This window comes from Trichoderma evansii (assembly GCF_050947405.1).
Source record: "Trichoderma evansii strain SZMC 28006 chromosome Unknown GGI43scaffold_12, whole genome shotgun sequence".
Taxonomy (NCBI): Eukaryota; Fungi; Ascomycota; class Sordariomycetes; order Hypocreales; family Hypocreaceae; genus Trichoderma; species Trichoderma evansii.
The window spans coordinates 408,544-430,461 of NW_028145194.1; the positions used below are offsets into that span (position 1 = coordinate 408,544).

Below are 21,918 nucleotides of genomic sequence, written 5' to 3' on the forward strand. Positions count from 1 at the left end.
CAAGTATTAATCCCTCCTGCTCTGGCTCTTTTCTTTTCAATTCTTTCTCCCATGTTTCACCTGGCTTCGAGGTTCATGCGAAAATAATACCCCGTTACAATCGCACAGCTCCCTTGTGACAGATACGCGGCCGTTCGCGACCACCAATGACGTTTTGGGCTGCCGGGGTGCTCAACCACAGGCGGAGACGACGGAACGTTCAACTGCCTTAGATGGCTGCCATTGTGAGTCTGCTCCCTTGCTGAGTGTGTTTGTTGCGTTGTATCATCATCTGTTCGAAGCACTACCAAGCACTCTCATATCCTTACCTGTACATGACGCCCTGGTTCGGGTACATCTCCCCTGCGAGACGTCAATTTCCTGGACGCCAATTTTAATTTGACCTGTTTTATTTCTATTTTATTTTCATTTCCAGCTGTTGATGAGATCGGCTCTTTCTTTGCTTGTTCTGCCCTGTTTTCGTTTATCCTTTTTCATGCGAGGCTGCCTGCCATTGGATCGACATCCCGCACTTTTTTATAGGGCTCGTTAGAGTGATGTCATGAAGACTCGGCTTAGCTGGCTCGTGTCTCTCGTCAGCTCTCTCGACGCCACGATTTGATTTGCGCGAAGCTCAGACCTGATGCCTGGCCGCGTCTTCCAGCTGCGTGCCGTTCCGTCTTGAACCATCTCACTGCTGGTGCCTTGCGCCTACTCTTCATGCGACATCTTCCGCGACTACTGCTGACTTTTGGCCCTTTGCGGCGCACTTCGACTCACAGGACCTTCCGTGGATCTCACAGCTTGGCCAGCCAATGTCTTCACGCGACGACTCCTCTCTAGGCGCCTCGCCGCCGTCCTTCGACTCGCATCCAGTTCTCGGCGCTACTCCTCCCCCGACATACGCTGCCTTCTCTCCCGTCACGCTCTCGGCGACGACTCCCTCCAGGAATAGCCGTCGATCTACCGTCTTGGTCCATCAGAAGAGCCCGCTGCTCCTGGCCACCCCTCCGCAGATCACGCGCGCACTCGCCTATAGCCATCCTTTCTTATTGCCGCTTAATACCTTCGTCGGGCTGCTGACATGGAGCACCGGTGATCCTTGGCAGAGCTTTCTGCTGCTGTCTGCCTTTTGGGCCGTCGTTCTATATGGCGATGTAGTGCTCATGCGAGCCGGCCCCATCGTCGTTGGCATGGGACTGATAGCGGGCATGTATGGTCGACGATATAGTCCTTTGAGTACCAGTGGCTGGACTGAGCCAGCACGAGTAACCAAAGATGCTTCTACCTCCAAAAAAGCCGGAGCCAATGGTGGGAGTCATCTAGAGGAGACGCCCAACGGAAAGCAGCCGGGCCATGCGAGAGCTAGATCCGAAATCACCAATACTAAACATCAGAAGACGTTGGATGAAATTGTCGATACACTTAAGGAGTTTACTGGCAGATGCAATGTCCTGATGGATCCTCTTCTCGAAATGACCGATTTTCTAAGCACGCAGCGAACCCCTACCAGCGCAACCACTCGGCCAGCTCTTACGGCCATGTTTATGCGGCTTCTTATTGTGACGCCGTTTTGGGTCGCTTTGACCATGTCGCCGTTCAAGATCATCACAACGAGACGCGTCGTACTCCTAGCTGGAACCCTTGTTTTGACATGGCATGCTAGAGTGATGCGAGTTACTAGAACTATAATTTGGAGAAGCGCAACTGTTCGACAGCTTGCCGGAGCCATCACTGGCCTCCACTTTGAGAGCCCTCCCAAGTCTGCCTCTGGCAAAGGCGGTACAAAGGAAAAAGAATCGCAAATGAGCAAGGCATCTTTTCTGGGATCTTCTACTTTGCAAGTGAGCCGTCGCCGAAACGGTGCCGCAAACGGTGGTAAGAGCGCCGGCGTCAAATTCACATTTATCATATACGAAAATCAGCGACGGTGGATCGGCCTGGGGTGGACATCTAGTCTTTTCGCATACGAACGGCCTGCGTGGACAGACGAACACAACAACGCGGTGCCTCAAAGAGATGAATTTGAACTTCCTGAAGTCGAGGACGGAAGCCGAATGAGGTGGCGATGGGTAGAAGGCAGCCGATGGCGAGTAGATGGCGTGCCTGATGAGCAAGCAGCAGTGGATTACGATGGCCCTGAGGGCAAAAATGGGTGGATATACTATGATAACAAGGTAACTTGACGAATCTCTAGTCATTTGGTCTACCATTAGTCGAGCTAACATCTATCTCTGTAGTGGCAGAATGGGCGGCGAGGATTGGATGGCTGGGGTCGTTGGACGCGCCGCAGAAAGTGGTATCGCGATGCTGAACTAGTGGAAGTGGATGAATCCCAGCTCGCCCACGAGCTCGAGGCTACAGAATCTTCATCTACACTTCATACTACATCCTACAGCACTGCCAACGAAAAGATGCGAGCTGAGCCCATGATTATCGAGCCGGATGAAAGCCAAGACCAAGTCCCAGATGAGCTGGGCACAAAGATTGCAGACGATGCAGCATCATTACATTCAACGTCATCGCGGTTCTGGCCAACGTTGAGGCGACGCACTACTAACCAGTCAGGGGATAGTCTCCGTCTAGACAGCCAGAAACAAGAGAAACGCCGAAGTGGCAGCCAGAGACCAAGGAGGACGAGCGATGTGGCTAGTGACATCGCCGTGGAAGATGATCCTAGTAGATTAGGCTTCTCAGTCGCCCTTGAGCTGCAAAAGCAAGGCAAAGAGGGTGGCCAGTGGGGAATTGGCGATGAAGCACGTATGAGTTTGGAATGAGCAGCCCCCGGATATCCACTTGATTTCTTGCTTCTTGAGTTGACTTTCAATAAACACTTGACTTTGGGGAGGGGCATATGGCTTGAGTTTCTTTTTTCAATGTAACAACAATACTCTTTTTTGTCGTGGCAGCATGGCTAGCGGGTTTACTGGATTTGGTGGGAGTAGCGGATACGGTATCGGCATACATACATACATACCTTTTGCTTCTATGAAGAATGATGAACTTGTTTCTTGTAACAAATAGAATGTATAATTCCCCCGTTTGTGGAGAATTCAAGATTTTACTTTTTCTCATGTTGTGATAACCAGCTGGTGGCTGTCGAACTACGACTGGCTCGCAACTTTGCTAAATGTAAGTTTGTGTGGCCACGACGCTATCACGACTTGATTTCCTATACTCTGCCCCTATAAAATCCCTATTCTGTCCCCTTCTCTTTTTCCAATTTCCATCTTCGTTTTACTATTCAAACCTGAGTCATCTTTTGCTTTCGATCAAGTCTACCTGCTCTAAGAAACGATGGCTGAGTTTTCATATACTGAAGAACTGCGTTTCATACTCGCCGAGCGCGACAGAGAAGAGGATTCTCCCCCATCGCCACCCTCCTCATCTCGAACCATCACCCCTCCGGAATGGGTTCATCTCTCTCAGCGCGCATCTTCTTCTGCGACTAAACGAAATGTCTCCATGGTAGCCACTCCTACGACATCTGCGTCCCAAGCTGAAAGCAGTGTCGAACCCCCAGCTCATTGGCCATTAGGCCTCCCTGACACTGCCTCTTTCGCGCCTATTCTGCTACGTGATCATCATCATGGCTCCCAGTACCACAGTCACCATCAACGGCGACATCAGGGAGTCGTGTCACCGGTGAATAGAGACGTCATTTCGGGGGTAGACTTCTCGTCTTTGGAACTGCCCAGTCCCGCAGTGGGTAGAATTGATGAGGAAAGTCTCCCGCTACAATTTACAGTGGATGTAATACAACTGGGGAGGCAGCGGGCGCATCATGCGGCGATGCATGGAGCAATATTGCTGTTGCAGAGCTGTCTTGCGATAGTGATGGTGGCTTTATTTGTGTACATCGCCATGTGGGAAGACGAAGGGGAAAGTTTGGGCGATGAGTCCAGCAATGCGTACGTATATATGTTTTTCTTTTCCCCCTTTGACTTTGCAGTTCCCATTTTAATCCCAGGATGGATGCTAACCAGGATATTGTCTAGGCTACAAATCATACGCCTCATAGTAGTATGTATCGCATTCGCCCTCCCGTTGGGCACGTTTTTTATTCACGCGATACTTCTACTCACTGAAGTAGTACTTATCTACTTCCAAGCGGCTATTCTCCTTCTAACTGCCGCTTCTGCAACGTTTGTGTATCTGGCAAGCACCCAGCTGGATGATTCAGGGCTGCAGTTTATTATATTAAGCATGAGTATTCTGTCCTCTGGATTGTCGGTGCTTGCATTTATCATAGCCGTCGTGATGTGGATGGCTATAATCCTTGAGAAAAAGAGTATTAGAGCACAGTACAGATTGGAGTAAATGGCTAGATGCTGAATTCAGAAGTTCAGCGGGAGAAGGTCGTGGTGTTTGTAGATCTATCTGCTTTACATAACAGAGGCCGGCGTAGCAGGCCAAGTCATGAGTGTGATTTATATAGAGATGATTAGACTTGGATTATTGTATAAATATACCACATACTATGAAGATACATTTGGGGTCTTTTTAATGCCATACTAAGCAAATTACAAGCTTTCCATACGCTAGAGCCTTCGCGATATCACGTCAATCGTAGAAATGGCCCAGTAAATTTCTCATCAAGCTCGACTCGCCAAATCACGGCTCGATCTTTTTTGCTCCTCCTCTTCTATTTAGTATCCGTCCGAATGCCATATCAGCATTTCAATTTCTTACTTTTGTGGCTTATCATCTACGTAGCGAACTCTTCTTGCGCGTGACCTGAGAAAGACCATACTTTGACTAAGAGTCCGTCCACCGATATCTATAGTTTCCTAAATTAAAAATTTTACTTTCATATCAAAGTTTTCTTTTTAGGAATAAAAAAACGATAATCCAGAAAGTTTTAGTAGAGCGTATCTCAGAACTTTCTCTCTGAATATATGATGTGGCAGAGAATAAGTTCAACGATAGTCTATCGTAAGGTATAAACTTGGTGTATTTCTTAGAGTTTGCTTTGGTAATCTGATATACCCAGCATTTAGTCCAATAATTACACTCATGATTCGATCAACTCTCTGAGCAAGCGATGTTACCACCACGAACGAATAATTACGTGTATAACTACCAGGGCGGAGTGCTGCCAAGATGAACTTTGAATCTACTGGCGAAAATATATTTGATTTAGTATCAGGTTTCCACATTCTTTTTAATTCGCCATATTTAATAGCGTAAAGATATAGCTGAACCATATGCCGAAGTCTCCTCTGCATCGACTGTGAACTTGAGACTAAAGCGCCACGAAACAAATCTCAAAGAAATTCAGAGAGTTTTATAGAAGCAGTCCCATTTTTCATCATTAAGTTTTCTAATTATATTGAGCCCATGGCAACGGCAATTGTAAATAACACTCTATCAGTCTGTTTACAATCACAGGCCATCCCACCGCGCTTATAAAGAACGCGCTTCCACCTCTCCTGCTTTGTTTTGTTTTGTTTACTCTCCAACATACACCCATCTTGCCAATTAAGAGCTCAGAACTTTATCTTTGTTGGTTTACCACAAATAACTCCCTCAGCTCTTACCATTTACTTTACCTCGACTCAGCAAAGATGCCTCATCAAGTGCACCGCGCCAAGCCATCACCCACGGTAGGCTACTATCTTGGGGAAATAAAGGAGAAACACAAGGGTGAAGGTATGTCCTCAATTTCACACTAGTTCTACCGCTATGCTTTTGTTCTTTGTCATCAATTGGACTAACTGGGACGAATAGAACTTACATGCCCTTACCTCACCAGCTGCAAGCCCTGCCACCTTACGACGAAGGATGGCCGGGACTGTGTCAACACAAGGGTCAGGGGCTTTATGAGACTCAACGAGATCGAGAAACTCACAACCCCGACCTTGGATCAAATGGGTTCAGTCAAAACCCTAGACGAGGCCTTACCGAAAGGCCTCGTCATACTTCACCAGCTTCGCACCAAGATCGTACTCACAGCTCTGAAGGGTACCACGGGTACTTATGGGCACCGCATCATGGATGACTTGGAGGAGTACATACAGCTTTATCGTTTCCTGGCCAGATTCACCCTCGACGAATTCAACACTGGTGTTAAAGAAATCCTACAGCTAAGAGAGCTAAAGGAACGACAAGAGGCCATGGAACGCAAGTCAATCTCCTCTCGGCTCAAGAAGATCAAGTCGGCCCGAAAGTCATACAACGAAGATGATGCCGCTTTGGAAGAGCTAAACCAAGAGTGCGATCGAAGGCTCGACCAGCTAAATGACGCCGCAGAGTTGATAGAAAAGCACTTCGTGCTCATAAACATGGCGCAAGACAACATGGTCTGGAACGCGGCGGTTTTATTCACCCGCAAGGGATTCAATCAGGGCAAGCTGTTCACGAACGGTTTCGAGGCCAAGCACTTTACGAAGCTGGCCAACGGGATGTGGTCCGTCCAGATGAAATGGAGGGCCAATTACAAGGCAGAGTGGCGGCCTGGTACGGTCTGGGTGGATCGAAGGTTGGGCTGCCTCAACAAGACAAAGATTGACTGGATCAAGATGCCTCCTGCTCGCATCGTCTCTGGTCCCGGTGATATGGAATTCCCTGTGGTTGTCCGTGTTCGGGATGACATCTTCTACGAGAAGATTGGAGAGGGATTCCGGGAGGGAACGCAACGAGTTTGATGCAAATGAGAATATGAAGTTACAATATTATGAGATAATGATACAATGGAACTAAAGCGTATACTTGCCTCATTTCATGGTAATCAATTTCGGAATCAGCTCCCGTGGCAGTGAGGTGCTCTTGGTGAGTGTAGACTGGGACGTGCTCCTTATACACGCCTTACACGCCCTATACGCTGATAACTCCTATGTCCCATTATTCAGATTGGCTCATCTAGTAACTGCCACCTTTAATTACCTAGTCTGGGTCTCTAAACTTTACAATACATTCCCTAATTCAAACAGCTCCTCGCTGGCCAGAACCAAAGCAATCTAATTCCAGCCAAGGACTATATATACCAGATCTCTTGAGCGGTAAGCATGTATAAAAACAACGCACAATACGATCATTTATGTGTATACTGATAAAGTAGATTCATCAGGAGACTGGTCTGAATGTATATAAGAGACATCGAATTCCGTATTACCTCTACACTATTCGTGCCCAGCTTTCCAATAAAGGAGTTATCTCATACTTCTCATACACCCAGCTACGTCTAATGGGTGGAAAGATGCCTTCCTACAACGGTGGCTGCCTCTGTTGCAACATTCGCTATATATGTAGCGCAGAGCCGATAGTGAAAGTCAGAGAATATTTTTTATTTTATCCTTTAGACGGCCAAAGCACCAAAAGTGGCTAACGTAAGATTCCTTTAATCGCAGGTTCTCTGTCACTGCAGTGATTGCCGCAAGATTAGTGGCAGCAACTATAGCGTTAACTTTCATATCCACGAGGCAGCATTCCAGGTAACTCTTGGTACGCCAAAAGTCTTCAGTAAAGTTGCTGATTCTGGTCACGTTATCAATAGCTACTTTTGTGGCAATTGCGGTAGTATGTTATAGCGTGAGTCTGCTAAATATAAGCTTAATAAAGTAGTCAAAGCTAGAACCTTGGATGACAGCAGTGAGATTATATCAACCGCGGTATTCGATATAGAGGTATTTATGCGCTCGAGAGTAGAGTGGGTGCAACCTATAGCCGGAGTGAGTCAAAGAGTTGCAGAATGATCGTATATCATAACGGGTTATTTGTTCATGTATTCGTAGAGAGCCTATGATATACAATGAATACCCATGAACAATCGCATAAGAATTGTAGTTACAATATAATATTATTCTCAATTGATCGCGTTGTGGTTTGTATTGGTATTGCCGTTGCAAACTTCGATCAACTCTGACAACATTTGCCGTTGGACAATCTTCCAAAAGCACACCAGTTCTTTTCTATCCTAATATTACTTTTATGGATACGATAATTATAAATATCTATTAACAACTTCTGTTTTATATAATATCACTACATGAAATACCTTCAGGGCTTAAATATTATGTCTTATACATAAGCGTCGGCCCACTCCGCAACAACCGAATACTGAGTAGAATTACGGCACAGGCAGCAAGACACGAGGCGCAAAAGAGCTGCACACCAAGATACGACCCAGTACGATTGATTATGGTCCCGCCGATTGGAGTGCCAATTAGTAACCCAACAGACTCGAGTGCAAAGCACATACCCAGCCGGGTCCCAAGCTTGCGGAGGTCCTGAGTGATCTCCATCATGGCCACCGGTATCAAGGACACGAACCCTCCCGAAAAGAATCCGTATAACGCAGAAAGCGTGATAATTCCCGATGTACTATATACCGCAACCCAACAATATGCTAAAATAGCCGTAGTAGTCAATGCTGGAAAGAGAATATTAAGCGATCCTGTGTAATCCGCAACAAAATTTGGGCCGAACCGGCCAAATGTTGACGCAGCATTCAAGATGGCAACGAGATAGAAGCCAAGGTTAGCATTCGCAATTCCAGCATCAATCGCAAAAGGCTGCACGTAAACTAGAAAATTGTAAAAGCCTAGGAAGCCCAGGAAGCAAGCCAAGCAAAAGAGCGAGTATTGAGTTTCTCTGAATGCAGAAAGCTGCAGCAGCGCTCTTTTCTCCTGTGGTTTGAAACGCTGTCGCATTACACCGATAGAAATAGCACACGTTGCGAGAGAAAGAAAGGCAACGGTGCGAGTCGCCCAGGGGAACCCAATCTTTACTTCAAGTTGGCGAAACATGATGGGGAATAAGACTCCACCAATGCTGCTACCTGATGCAGCAATGCCATTTGCAAGAGCTCGTCTCTTATGAAAATATTGCGATAGGAGCGCAACTGCTGGGATGAACAAGAAGCCGGCTCCAATCCCAACACAGATACCCTGTGCCAGCATGATCTGATAATATTTTGTTGAGAGGCTCGTCATCATCATGCCAAGAACAATAAGAAAAGTGCCACTGGGCAAAAGTGCATAGAAATGTCCTGCATCAAAGAGCGGGCCACTAATCACACCAACAACCATGAGCAGGGCTGACTGAACCGACCCAATCCAAGCAATCGATGATGGCGATACATGTGATAGAATGCGTTGCTCATAGTACGTTTCGAACACTCCAAAGGTGTTAATTATTCCCCTAGACGTAAAACTGTGAGTTAAAGCTTGTGATTTTATGGCCCAAACGTCGGGTGGGAAAATAGAAAATAGGATGCACTCATACCATGAGTTGAACCAGAGGAAAAAAGAACCGAGCACTTGCAGCCAAGCCTTGACACCGGTATCGAAGTCTTGCTTCATATTATCATATCTTTCGTTCTGGGGTATTGCTGTTTCATCTTCATTTGTACCAGCAAAACAAAGGCTCTCTTTGCAGCCGGAGCGGGCTTCACTCATTCTGGGTCGATTTTAACGAGGACGGGGATGGGCTTGTATTGTTTTGGTGAGAGTATCTTAAGGTCCTCGTGTTCATATGTGACAAGTGAACAGGATGGCCATTCTCTATAGAGCCGTCGAGTTGGGGTGAGCCTGAGAATATATTTGATGTAACCTTGTGACTGCCTGACGTAAACATAACTTCCTTGCACTCCGCATACATCTTTCGAATCGAGTACGGCGGCAGCCGCGTGTAGAGCGGCCCAGTTTACATGTACTCATGTCAATTTGGCGCCCTTATTGCGATTCCATCAAATGTTAGTGCTTCGAAATATCTGATCCATGGACACCATGGAAATGCACCCTTTGTACGAATAGCGGATGCTATTACGCTGATGGCTTTATTCATATAATCTGCAAGAATCAAACGAGAACTCTCTAATTTGTTCGCATATCCCATGTCACTAACCTTCTAAGCTCATCTACCGTGTCTGCTAAAATCGAAGACGATCTTCGGCGGGACCATACTTCACAGTGCCAAGTCTTATTAGCACCGCGCCGTAAACGCCATAAACGCCCAAGACGTCGAAAGACGCTCTGCTCTTGCTTATGTCCTCTTCCCTTCATGTCCAGCTTACTGCGAGGATTCAGACAGTCTTGTAGAGAGTTAATCTTCAAGATCTCTCAAATCAATAGACATGGAGACCTCCGATCTCTACAACCTGTTTGACATTGAAGGGGGGTTCAATCTGCAGTCTGAATGCGATGCATTCCTGCACACCCCAGAAAACACCACCTCGCCCGTGGCTCATCTAGCTCCAGCCCTCGATGCCAGCGCTCACACTCCAGAGCAAGACGTGATTCTGCAACGACAGAGACGCTATGCTCCGCGAAGCCGTCAAGGCTGCCTTACCTGCCGTGCTCGTCGGAAGCGTTGCGACGCTCATCATCCTGTTTGTCGCACTTGTACTCGTCTCAATGCAGAATGTCGTTGGCCAGACAAGCTTCAGATTTCAGGTTCCAGCAGTGGAGCAAGATCTCTAAGAAATCGGGATACGGCGACTGCAGCCCCTTATAATTTGGAATTATTCAATTCTCGGATCAACTATGTCGATGTTAGTTTTGCTACAGATGCATATCCTACAGCATCGACGACCGCGCATGGAAGTGTTCCAAAGAGTTTGGCCGCCGAAGCTATGTCTGGGCGTCAGTCCAACTCCACTGAAGCTTCTCTCGAGCGCCACTTGTTAACTTACTACATACATACCTTCATCCCTCAAGTGACCGTCGTCCAGTCGTCATCGAATTTCTTCACGTCCCTGTACATTCCTATGGCTTTCCATTGCACCGGGGTCAAGGATGCCATCATCGCTTGTGCTGCAGCTCATCTTGCAAAGTCAGTACGTCACCCAGAGAAGTCTCGAGAGCTCAACTCAGTGGCAATCCAGCGCCAGCTGCGAGCGCGTGATTTCATTGCAGAACATACAGAGCGACCCGAACGCTCAGAGTCGGAAGAATTCAAGCTTGAAGTCATTGTAGTCCTCTTACTATTGATCGGGTTGGAGACCCAAACAGGAGGTCGAAGTTTAAGATGGATGCAACGGGTCAATTGTGTACGGCAATTGCTTCAAACCTACACAACAACGGCAGCGAAAACGTGGAGTGCGTGGGAAATAGATTGCGTTCACAGACACTTTTTATATCATGATGTAATGGCTCTCATCATGGAGGATGTGTTAGACACAGACACGCGAACAAATCTGTCGAATAGAAGCGGTCCTTTCAGAGACTGTGCTGCAACTCTCTCGGCACCACAAACTCAAGATCTATTGAGCCCAGGGATTGTAACAACACCTGTTTCTCCTTCAGAGTTTCTTCAGAGCGAAAACATCTCTCAAGGCGTTGACTGCCTCCTTGGTTTGTCCAGGGATTTGTTTAGCATCATTACTCGGCTACGAGGTCTGCCCAATCGAGATTCGCAGCTCATTGACATGGACGCACCTGAGTTTCTCAAACTTGAAGCTGACCTTTCAAACTGGCAGTACGATAACGAAATGGCATTGACTTTAGACCTCAATACCCGTCTAAATTTGATCGCACTTGCTGAATGTCATCGTCTTGCCGCGCTAATCCTGCTCTATCGGCGATATCCCAGCCGATCTTATTGTTTACCACATATAGCATCACAGATTATGGGTACTGTTTCCAGGATAACCCCGACTAGTGCGGTGATCTCTGTTTTGACTCCAGTTCTATTTTTGGCTGGTGCTGAATTGAACTCTGAGGCGGACATGGCACTGTGTGCAGCAAAGCTCAAAAGCATCAGGGAGGCCAGCAAGATGATGAATATAGTCTCTGTAGAAGAAGTACTTCGAGTTGTATGGAAAGAAAGATTGCAGAATAGGATTCAAACAGATTGGTTAGAGATCCTACGGGCTCGGCGATGGACCTTTAGCCTTGGATAATATTCAAGACACTATAACATTCTACACTAATTTTATTAAATAGATATCTTTAGTATATTTGTATCAATAGATATTAGTATATTTATAGCCTTTCAAGAGAAATCCTGTATACCAAAGATCAAACACCTAAACACCATACTTTAATCCCGTAAAATAGATATTAGCGCAAATTATGCTCTTTTTAGACTGACGTTAACTCCATCTTTGCAGGTTGTTGCAAGAGCGTAAAGTTCGACCCATTCTGTATTGTCACTCGTTTTTATCGTTTCGAACGTCTGTACCATTCTTGATACTAAGTAATGAGTTTCCAAGAGAGCAAACTTTTCTGTCTTGACATGTCAATACCCATAAATTTACAAAGGCTTGACATACTCACGGCCGATGCAAATTCGTGGTCCGCCGTTAAATGGTAGGTAGCCCCAGCCTGGTCTCAAACCATTCCACCTCTCTGGGACGAATTCTTCGGGATCAGGTCCAAATACTTGGGTATCTCGATGCATAGCATAGATATTGTACATGACAAGGTTTCCTTTTTTGATAAGAAGTGGCGATTTGCCGTCTTTACCGCCGCCATATGGTAGAATCGCGTCTTTCGAGGCCTCTCGAGCATTGGTTGGGATTACAGGATGAAGTCGCAAGGCTTTGATGAAGTTAGCTAAATGATATCGATGATGAATTGAGTGCCCCTAACTTACATTCTTGAACACACCATTTCAAATACTCCATACTATTCAGCTGATTGCTTGTCGCCGGTTCTACACCTGCAACTGAAAGAACTTCGCGCCTCAGCTTTTCATATATGTGCGCCTTCTTAGACAGAACGAAAAACAAGTTGCTCAGCAGGCAAGCGGTTGTATCTCGACTTGCAACTAGTATGTGAAGAATCTGGTCTCTCAGCTGCTTCCGATCTGATGTCATGGCTGCTAGGCCATGGAGAACATTAAATCCAGAGTTTGTAGCCTCGTCATCCTTTCGCACTCTATCGAAAGATGTGTTGATGAAGTCATCGATGTATTGGAACACGCGGGTTCGTGCTCTCATTGCCGCAAAATTGAATGAAAACATTTGAAGTGGACCGAGCTGCATCTTCCTGACAATCTCTGTAGAGCATGTTAAGTAGTCGTCCACAAACTGTTTTTCTTTGGCGTGGCTAGACGCACGATCAAGCACATGCGTCGAGTGGCCCATGAGGAAATTTGTCGCAAAATCCATAGTAAGCCAAAAGAAGAGCGGTTGTAAATCAACTGTGGCCCCATCAAGGGGGGTCCTTCTAAGCAGAGCCTGGAAATGGGTTTCAAGCATGCTGACCATATCTTCCTTGTTTTGCTTCGCAAAGCAGGGTCTCAAGACTGCTCGAGCATGTGACCACGAGTGCCCGTTCAAGGTAAAGATACCGCTTCCCAGAAGTCCCACCATAGCATTGACCCGAAGACGGGGAAGCTTGAATTCATCGAAGCCAGAAGCTAGGATGTGCTTAATATTTCGGCTGTCGCATGTATAGGTGGCCTCCCATGTCCATCTTTGGCATACATAGGTCGATCCCAGTTGTTGAAACGTCTTATAGGTGTAATCGAGGTACTTGTCGATAGATTTTGTGAAGAGGCAATCATAAATGAAGTCAAATCCAATAAAGCGGTCTTTGACTGGGGCCCTAAATTGAGCATCTTTGCAGCCTTTTGATCGCGAAACTTGACGCCGGTGGATTTGATGGCATATATATTGAAAAACGTATGTGACAAAAAGGGAGAAAAGACAAAGTATTAAATACTGAGTATCATGGACAGAAGACATGGTAAAAAAGTCTCTATAAGAAAAAAATTCAGAATTAAGTAGTATCAACTGTCCTGACGGCGCGTCTTGGTGTGCTGAGTTGAAATATCACGATTCCCTCTTTAGATCCATCTCTCCGTGGAGCGTTTCCATCCTTCAAACCTGGGTGCCACCTTGATACTCGACTCAGAGCGGCACATACAGAAGGTACTTTACCATATAGTATACACACTTTCCTAAGAAATAAAGTCATGGGAGCATGTGCAGAATCCCGGGAGCACATGGGTCCTGGCAGCTAACTACGGACGCAAGATTTCGGGAAAGGGGGCTAGCTCTATGCCCTTTCACATACGTCACAGCGCTTTCAGGAAAGGTGTGTTTCACCAGCATATATAGGTAAATACATTGCGTACATAGGACCGAATAATATCAATAGTTTCCTCCTCGTGTTCCTGTCTTCTGCTGTGAAACTTTTGGGCGCAGCAGCTAGGTATGTATGGAAAGCCTTTGTTGACGCGTAGAAGGCCATTTATTGGCTTCTATCGAATCAAGGATTATAATAATAGAATCTTATGACAGAGAAGAAACGCTTTGACACATTTATGATCTATCATTTAATGAAGATTCGACAGCACCCCTCTAGATCCAAATTCGGCCAGCCCTTGGTGGAAAACATATCACCTTTACCACTGGTCTTCTCCGCACCATGCAGTCACACACAGCCCTCATATCCACTTCCTACTTATAGCATGTAAAACTGGGAGGCTGAGATCCTGACAGCTGTATGTCTCGCAACCGTACAGGATCGTGCTGCTCAGATAGCTCAACGCCGATCCGACAGTGGTCTTGCGCGCCGACATGCGTGGAGGAAAGCAGATATCCGGCATAAGCAACTCCTTTGTCCCGGGAATTACCGCGCCGAAGTGGTTAGCCGCAGAAAGCGTGGAGCCAATGAGCTCTGTTTCTCCTCGTGTGAGTGACGTGAAGATATTACGAGATGCAACCACTCGAGACACGACTTAGAAAAAGTTGGATCAGAGTTGCGTTTCCCAATGACATAGTACATGTCGTATTCACAGGCCGAAAGCACAATATATTGGTTCTTAAAACATTTGTCAGAGTACCTCCTACTAAACATACTTCTATCACTGCACAGAGCGAAACGGAAAAATTTGGCTGGAACATTTCTTTAAATATCATCAAGATAGACTTGATCCAAGAATTGAATACAAAGTATCTATTTCAAACAAATTAGAATTCAAACGGCATTAATCGAGACAAGGATGAGGCAGTGCTTATCCTTCCCTTCTGTATTGTCTTCTGTTTAATTGCTACGTTACGCTCATGTCATGTATCGGATAAACACTCCTCACTGCTTGTATTACCCCTACTTATCAGCGAATCTTCGCTAATGACCTGAAATCGCCCCTCCAGCTACCTGTCATCAACATGGTAGATCCTGGTTGAAGTTAAATCAAGTGAAAATAGATTGGATACCAAGCGAACGTCGACTTTGCCTGCGAGAAACAGAGTATGCCAGTACCATCTAGACTTTTTTCCTGGATGCAGAGAGTCTCAGACATTCAAGATGTGTGCAACTTCGGACCAACAATTTCATGCCTTGAAGAGCTTATTTATTTTCGCCTCGTACAAGTCAGCCACGGGAACATCCAACTACCGCCATCCCCCCTTTCCGATTTGCCGTCAACATTCAGCCATACTTCTACGCCGTATTGGATCACCTGTCTTAGAAATGCATACGCTACTTGCCGGTACTTGGCATTGTGGTGTTACCTCATATAAAGATTCTATTCGGTTCGCTGCCAGGGCGAGTGGCGCTTTTCTGGGCAAATCATAGGAGAGATGCCGGGTCTTGTATTACAAAGGTGCAGTATGTCTCAACCAACATCTGCAAGGTGGATCAAATGTGCGTTAGATTCCCAAGCTAATGAAGAGCATGAAACTGTTTTGTCCACGATCGTTACAGAGAGTTATCTGATAGGATGAGTACTTAGGAGTTGCTTCAAAACAGAAGATTAGAACATAAGGGGTGAAAGAGTAAGCATTCTGGAGGACTCAAAATGCTCGCAATATCTTGGCTCTTTATCACATCGTCTTTTGCCATTAGCAACTAAATTATATCTTGTTGATCCATCAACTTCGACATCAAGACGTTGTTATCTTTACCTACAATAACACTATCTGATACCTTATAATTTAACTCTCAGGCAAACGAATTCAAGATGGCTTCTCATGAAAACGAATCCACATCCACTTCTGACACAGCCATTGCGGAGATCCACGGCGAACCCCTCTTAGATCTCGATCAACAACTCTGGGATATCCTCTCAGCAACAGCCTCTACTCATCCTAACAGAGAAGCAATAGTATCTCTCTGGCAGCCTGCAGATGCCAACCAATCATTGGAAGATTCCAATCCGATCGCGCAATCAGAATGTCTCAGATTGTCGTATGGAAACCTCCGGGGCAGAGCTGAGCATCTGGCCGACATTCTGGAGAATCTGGGAGTTGGTGCTGGCATGCACGTCGCCGCGGTTCTATGGAACTGCGCAGAATGGGGCCTCTTCTTCTGGGCCTGCGCCAAGAACAGAGCCACATTTATCCCCATCGATGCTCGTGCGACAGATGACTTTGCTTATATGCTGGAGTCAACCACACCACGGGTACTAGTGGTCCAGGATGCAGACACGGCGGCGCACCTGACCAAGAAAAACGTCAGCCTCCCGAACATGGTCCTCCGTATCCATTGTGGGAGGAGTGGCACGGTTGATGGCTGGATGGGCCTCGACGACCTCCTGACTCGGGATTTCTCATTTCAGGGGGATCAGTGGCCTGGTGACACAGATGACGATCAAGGACCGCCCCGAGCCAACGGAATGCGCGGGAGTGACGGGGATACTCCCGCCCTTATTGTCTTCACGAGTGGAACCACCGGGCAGCCCAAGGGATGCCCTCACACAAACCGCAACCTGGTGTCGCAGACTTACAATTACGATCCCAATGTCGACTCATCGTTCGTCGACCGCTGGCTGGTCCATACCCCTGTGTGCCATATCTTTGCCATCAACAACGCGCTTCGTGCGTGGCGGCACGGCGGCACAGTCGTATTCGCGGCCAAGACTTTTCACATTGACGCTACGTTGAGGGCCTTGGTTGAAGAAAAGTGCACTGTCATGTCAGCCACTCCAACTCTGGTCAAGGCTCTGCTGTCTCACAGTTCCTTTCCGAGTCCCGAGGATCTAAATCTGTCTATCGTCTCTATTTCAGGGACAATTATTGGGCCAGAACATATGCGTCTATGCAAAGAGGGACTCGGTTCACGAGATGCTATCCAGGCGTATGGAATGAGTGAAGGAGCACCGATCATAAGTTGGTCACGCCAAGATGAGATGCTTGTGGATGGATACCATCCAGGGGTTGGCAAAGTCCTTGCTGGAGCTGCAGTTCGAGTTTGTCGTCATGGTAGTCAAGAGATTCTCTCTCGAATGGAGGTTGGAGAACTCCATATATCCGGCTCCTCGGTAATACATGACTATTTTGGTGATGTTGAAGATGATGAAGAAAAATTCTACAACGATAATTCAGGAAGGTGGCTAAAGACAGGAGATCAAGCTATGGTTGATAGAAACGGGGTTGTTTATATCCTTGGGCGGTTCAACGATTTGATAATTCGGGGAGGCGAGAATATTAATCCCTGGAAAATCGAATCTACCTTATCCGAAATTCCAGGTCTTCAGCAAGTAGGTGATTTTATACTTAACCTCTTGAGGTGGCAACGGCTAATGAGATGCATAGGCGATTGTTGTAGGAGTGCCAGATGACGTTGCTGGTCAGATCCCTATTGCTATTGTCAGACTATCTTCAAAGGTATCTAAAGTAAAAGTAATGGAGAAAGCAAGACTCTTAGGCCCTCAGTATGCGCTTGATGCCGTATACACGTTTGAAGAATTGGGCCTTGAGAGTATCCCAACAACTTCTATTGGAAAGCCTAAAAGAATTATGCTGGCTGATATCGTGATAAAACAACGGCTCGTTGGGAGAACTCAAATCTCAGAGATGGAACATCAAGATGAAGAAGTAGCGATATTAGAAGAACGCTTGGGAGAGATATGGGAACAGCTGATGGGGGTTCGACCCAATAAGACAGATGATATTTTCTGCTTAGCTGACAGCATCACACTGCTTCGATACTGCGATACCGTTCTTCGAACATACGGAAAGCGTCTTTATCTCCAGGATTTAAGTAGATGCAATACAATCGAAACTCAAGCTAAGCTGCTAGTTACCAGAGATTCATCACCAAGAGTAAGAGTTGGAATGGAACAGAAAATCGTGTTACAAAATGATGACCGCAGAGCCCTCTCTAGGAGGGAGCAAGGCTACAGCTTTAACCAACATTTAGTCTCCAAAATCGAGACTATTGATACTTTTGCCGCTGCCCGGGATCAAATTGAGAGGTTCGACCTGGATAGGTCCGACGTTGAAGACATCATTCCGATAAGAAATTCTATGTATCGGGCAGCCGTCGGCCAAAGACCACAGTCATACTGCACACGGGTTGTCTTTCGAGTTCATAATGCAACCATTTCTCATATTTACGATGGACTATTCAAATGGCTGGCGAATAGACCTCTCTTGCGAACGATCCTCTTGGGCGCTCAAGGGCTACTCTATCATATTGTCGTACGCCATAGTCACAACCTCTTTCAAAAACTGGTACACGAAGTCACTGCAGAAACAGAAAAAGAAGCCAAAGGCCTTTACGAAAACAACTCTACAGATAACCACTCTCCGATGTTTATGTTTAATGCAACCATCATAAAAGTAAAAGAGACGGGTCGATACCTCCTATGCCTGACGTACAATCATTCCATAATTGATGCCTTGACACTCCTCTCTTGGCATCGAGACATCGACCGACTCATACATAATTGTAATACGGCAATTCCCACACAAACACCTTATCGACTTTTCACAGATTTGTTTACAGGGTATCAAGAGAGCCTACCGGCTCAACAAGCAATCTCATTCCACGTTCAGCGGCTGCGAGGCATTTCTCGTTACAAAAACGCAATATGGCCTAAGCAACGTGCTCCAGGAATGATGATTGCCGGTGATCAAGACTCATTCTACTTTTCTGAGCGCCAAAATTCTAGAGATCGTATATGGAAAGGAGAATGGCAGGCGAGCGCTGAGGAGTTCCGATTTCCACGTCGGAGCAGGATCACCCTCTTACCAGGCTTGTCTAAAATGCGCAGCTCATACAATCTGGAACCAATGCTGTTCACGAAATGTGCCTTGGCGTTATTCAATGTTATTCAGACAAAATCATCGGTTGCGCTATTCAATTCGTGGGAGAGTGCTCGTTCATGGCCATTTATACCTGACTGGATAGCAAATGCTCTTCAACCAGCAATGAGCATAGATGGTCCTACAGTCGAATGGATTCTGAATATGTTTGAAGTGAATCGTGAAGAGACTGTAGAGGACTTTGTTCAGCGCATGGTTCTTGAGCAAGCAGATATCCACCACCATGAACATGCACCGTGGGAAAAGATTGTACAGGAGCTTCGAGAAGAAGGCGAGGTAGCAACGAATGCGTCGTTCCGACAATCCTTTGTGTGGGATGTGAGCATGGGGGTTGCAGCATCTCGAGGCTTCCGCAGTGATTTTGACACTCTCGAGCCAGTAGCCAAATATGACTGGCCAGATTGGTAAGTTCACCAACCAAATATCGTGCCTCAATATGGATTAATGAACTAACGACCGGATGCCAGTGGACTCTTTTGGAGTGCCTTCATGGTTGACCAAGAGAATCTCTTTTTCATTGCCTCATGGGACACGGCGCAGTTGAATGCGGAAGAAGTAGACGAATATTGTGACAATCTGGCAGACGTGATGAGAAAGCTTGCTGATGAGAAGAACTGGCAACGAAATGTAGGAGAGGTTTTTACTTCTACGTATTAAACAGAGCTTCGTAATAATATTTCTTTCTTTCAGTTTTCTTTGAAGGAGGATTGTCAGTTAGAATAAGGATTTTGTAAGTAATCGCTAGTAGTTATAAGTTTAGACTCTTGCAGTTTAGCAACTCCCGTCTTTGCATTGAGGCGGCGATCAGGATCCCTCTCTCGATTTCTTATCAGACTATCATCACCAAGCCAGAAACAGGATTGAATCAAAAGACATATCAAATAAGACTAGCCTTCGGCGGGTGCAGTGTGATCTGTACGTTGTGGCTATGCTTGACCTATGGATCTCAACCATTCTCGCACTCCATCGGTGAGCCGCTCGCAGATGGTATCGTCAATGAGCCCTCGTTGCCAACTGACCTCAATAGTGAGGTCGCCACCCTTCACAGCCATAGGACTAATATGAATGAAAGCCTCTGTGACATCCGCGCTCAACGAGAAGACTGCTCGCGAAACAGACCAACCTTTGGGGTCTGAGACACCATTTGGCATGTTGTCGTTGTTCGCATCTTGCGCCTGTACTATCTCTGTTCCCCCAAGCTTTCCATCCATCACCCCCAGGTTTGTCACATTCCAGGCCACTGCTCTCGGCTTTTTGAGCTCCTGTTTCATCTGTGATCGCCAATCTCTCACCAACCCCATTAAACCGACAATATCGTTTTTCAATCCTAAATCCAAACGCTCCTGAATCTCGCCACGGACCCGAGCAGCTACTACCCATAAAACATCCCTCAATGCCTCCGTTCCGGCAAGTTCTTGTAGATTTGGCTCACCATTCCTTTCCGAAGGTGTAGTAGACTCGCGACATTTTGCAGCCAGATCGCGAATCTTCCTCACGAAAGTCTTGTCGAACTTATGTACCTGTCGAGATACAAAGTTTCCAATAGTCTGATCAATGTCAAATTCTAAGCGACTCGCGGAAGTTGAAGGTATATGCCGCCTCAAGTTGAGCGCCGTGATACTTGCGAAGGCAGGCGCCTCCTTCTCCATAAGCTGTACTGCCAGGGAAATTAGGACGGCTGCATGCAAAAGGCCTGTGAAAGATGTCTTATTCTGACGGCATGAGGAGAGAATATTCTGCAGTGTGCTGTTGTCAAGCGAAATAACACGCTGCGTCGTTTCGTACGGTTCGGAGCGAATTGGCGCCCAGGTTGCCTTTGTAGAGTCGCCGGCGAGAAAGGATGGTTTCAGCTCTTCCCATGCGGTAGCAGCGGCAAAGGCCAGCGAGACGGGAAAGTTAGCCAGCTTGTCCATTGGTGGAGGAAGACGCTCCGCCGTTGCAGTCAGGCGAAGTATGTGATTTTGTAACAGCGGTCTCTCGGTCACGGATGCAGGATGATTCAGATGGCCTAACAAAGTCTCTTGGAAAATCTTGCCGCTCATGCCGTCTGCAATGGAATGGTTCCAGACAAACATTAAGTCGAGGTGGGACGGTTTTCCTTTCGATCTGAGCACTACTATCCTCCAGGCTGGTCGAGTCCGAGGGTTCGAGAACTTGGTGTCGAGTTGCTCTCTGAGATTACTGTTATATAAAGACTGGTATTCCTCCTCCGAGCCTTCTATCTGTAGTTGCCATTGGATATGGTGCGCGAGATTAATAGTTTCAAGCTGGACCCAGCGAGGGCCCTTTGAGTCTTCATCGATAATGCCAACCTGGAGAAAAGGATGCTGGAGGACAGCTGCGGCTATTGCTTGCTCTATCTTGTCCCTGAGCTGTTCCTGCGCGCTCTCATCCACAAATTCGCCTGGGATATTATAGCGGCACGTAACGATGGTACTACGATATAAGCCAAGCAAATACAGGGCCGACTGGAAACTCTCTCTATTATAAGCGAAAAGGTTAGGGCCTAAGCTGGTAGTAGGAGATGGAAACGTACAGATGCCCTAATGGACGAATAACATTTGCGGCCATATTAGTGGCATCATGCGATTTCGGTTCACTCTCCATTTTGAGAGAGTTTAGCTTTGGACGTTACAAGAGCATATCATTACAGAACTTTGACCTGCATTGTTCACCAGTTGACAAATCGTGGTACGGCAGTATCTATGACAACTCGAAAGAATCAGTCAGGCGGCATCATCTCGTAACTTATGGGAAGAAGCGGGCAACCCGGGGATCAGATCGTGATCAGTCCACTTGAGGAGTGCAATGCTGGTACTAGTGATGAGTTGGATTCACATACCTATTTACGTTCACCGCATGGCTTACGCGGCTATGTCCATCATTGCCCCCACCTTACTCCTTAGTGGTTATGCTTAATTAGCATAAGCAAATCTGGGGGATTGCATTCAATCATCTCGTTAATTCTGGAGAAGCCATAAGTCGAAATATAAAAG

General features: G+C 46.5%; 9 protein-coding genes across 9 annotated transcripts; 6 read left to right on the forward strand and 3 right to left on the reverse strand.

Annotated features, from left to right (window-relative positions):
- The first annotated feature begins 190 nt into the window (after window positions 1–190).
- Window positions 191–2,779, forward strand: GGI43DRAFT_70859 (PEX28-32 family peroxisomal membrane protein). Its single transcript, XM_083210185.1, has 3 exons — window positions 191–224; window positions 416–2,156; window positions 2,220–2,779. The coding sequence occupies exons 2-3, from the start codon at window positions 795–797 to the stop codon at window positions 2,754–2,756; spliced, it is 1,899 nt and encodes a 632-aa protein (XP_083059818.1). The 5' UTR covers window positions 191–224; window positions 416–794; the 3' UTR covers window positions 2,757–2,779.
- Window positions 2,780–3,055: 276 nt separating this feature from the next.
- On the forward strand, window positions 3,056–4,396 carry GGI43DRAFT_70843 (uncharacterized protein). The gene is made up of 2 exons (XM_083210184.1): window positions 3,056–3,890; window positions 3,978–4,396. Exons 1-2 carry the CDS (start codon window positions 3,277–3,279, stop codon window positions 4,297–4,299), a joined length of 936 nt encoding a protein of 311 aa, XP_083059819.1. The 5' UTR covers window positions 3,056–3,276; the 3' UTR covers window positions 4,300–4,396.
- Window positions 4,397–5,546: 1,150 nt separating this feature from the next.
- On the forward strand, window positions 5,547–6,626 carry GGI43DRAFT_423384 (uncharacterized protein; the record flags this gene model as incomplete). The annotated part of the gene is made up of 2 exons (XM_083208233.1): window positions 5,547–5,631; window positions 5,710–6,626. 2 exons carry the CDS (start codon window positions 5,547–5,549, stop codon window positions 6,624–6,626), a joined length of 1,002 nt encoding a protein of 333 aa, XP_083059820.1.
- A 551-nt stretch (window positions 6,627–7,177) lies between these two features.
- GGI43DRAFT_423385 (GFA family protein) lies at window positions 7,178–7,673 on the forward strand (the record flags this gene model as incomplete). Its single annotated transcript, XM_083208234.1, has 3 exons — window positions 7,178–7,249; window positions 7,329–7,497; window positions 7,540–7,673. The coding sequence occupies 3 exons, from the start codon at window positions 7,178–7,180 to the stop codon at window positions 7,671–7,673; spliced, it is 375 nt and encodes a 124-aa protein (XP_083059821.1).
- A 318-nt stretch (window positions 7,674–7,991) lies between these two features.
- Window positions 7,992–9,377, reverse strand: GGI43DRAFT_384541 (MCT family MFS transporter; the record flags this gene model as incomplete). The annotated part of the gene is made up of 2 exons (XM_083203536.1): window positions 7,992–9,120; window positions 9,205–9,377. The coding sequence occupies 2 exons, from the start codon at window positions 9,375–9,377 to the stop codon at window positions 7,992–7,994; spliced, it is 1,302 nt and encodes a 433-aa protein (XP_083059822.1).
- Window positions 9,378–9,816: 439 nt separating this feature from the next.
- GGI43DRAFT_70917 (Zn(II)2Cys6 transcription factor) lies at window positions 9,817–11,952 on the forward strand. The gene has a single exon (XM_083210188.1). It carries the CDS (start codon window positions 10,055–10,057, stop codon window positions 11,819–11,821), a length of 1,767 nt encoding a protein of 588 aa, XP_083059823.1. The 5' UTR covers window positions 9,817–10,054; the 3' UTR covers window positions 11,822–11,952.
- A 39-nt stretch (window positions 11,953–11,991) lies between these two features.
- Window positions 11,992–13,612, reverse strand: GGI43DRAFT_423388 (cytochrome P450; the record flags this gene model as incomplete). The annotated part of the gene is made up of 3 exons (XM_083208235.1): window positions 11,992–12,146; window positions 12,198–12,461; window positions 12,517–13,612. 3 exons carry the CDS (start codon window positions 13,610–13,612, stop codon window positions 11,992–11,994), a joined length of 1,515 nt encoding a protein of 504 aa, XP_083059824.1.
- Window positions 13,613–15,834: 2,222 nt separating this feature from the next.
- On the forward strand, window positions 15,835–19,714 carry GGI43DRAFT_427995 (class I adenylate-forming enzyme family protein; the record flags this gene model as incomplete). The annotated part of the gene is made up of 3 exons (XM_083208900.1): window positions 15,835–17,352; window positions 17,408–19,326; window positions 19,390–19,714. 3 exons carry the CDS (start codon window positions 15,835–15,837, stop codon window positions 19,577–19,579), a joined length of 3,627 nt encoding a protein of 1,208 aa, XP_083059825.1. The 3' UTR covers window positions 19,580–19,714.
- GGI43DRAFT_70935 (alcohol acetyltransferase domain-containing protein) lies at window positions 19,714–21,792 on the reverse strand. The gene is made up of 2 exons (XM_083210189.1): window positions 21,459–21,792; window positions 19,714–21,403 (listed from the first exon to the last, which is right to left on the reverse strand). The coding sequence occupies exons 1-2, from the start codon at window positions 21,527–21,529 to the stop codon at window positions 19,849–19,851; spliced, it is 1,626 nt and encodes a 541-aa protein (XP_083059826.1). The 5' UTR covers window positions 21,530–21,792; the 3' UTR covers window positions 19,714–19,848.
- Window positions 21,793–21,918: the final 126 nt, after the last annotated feature.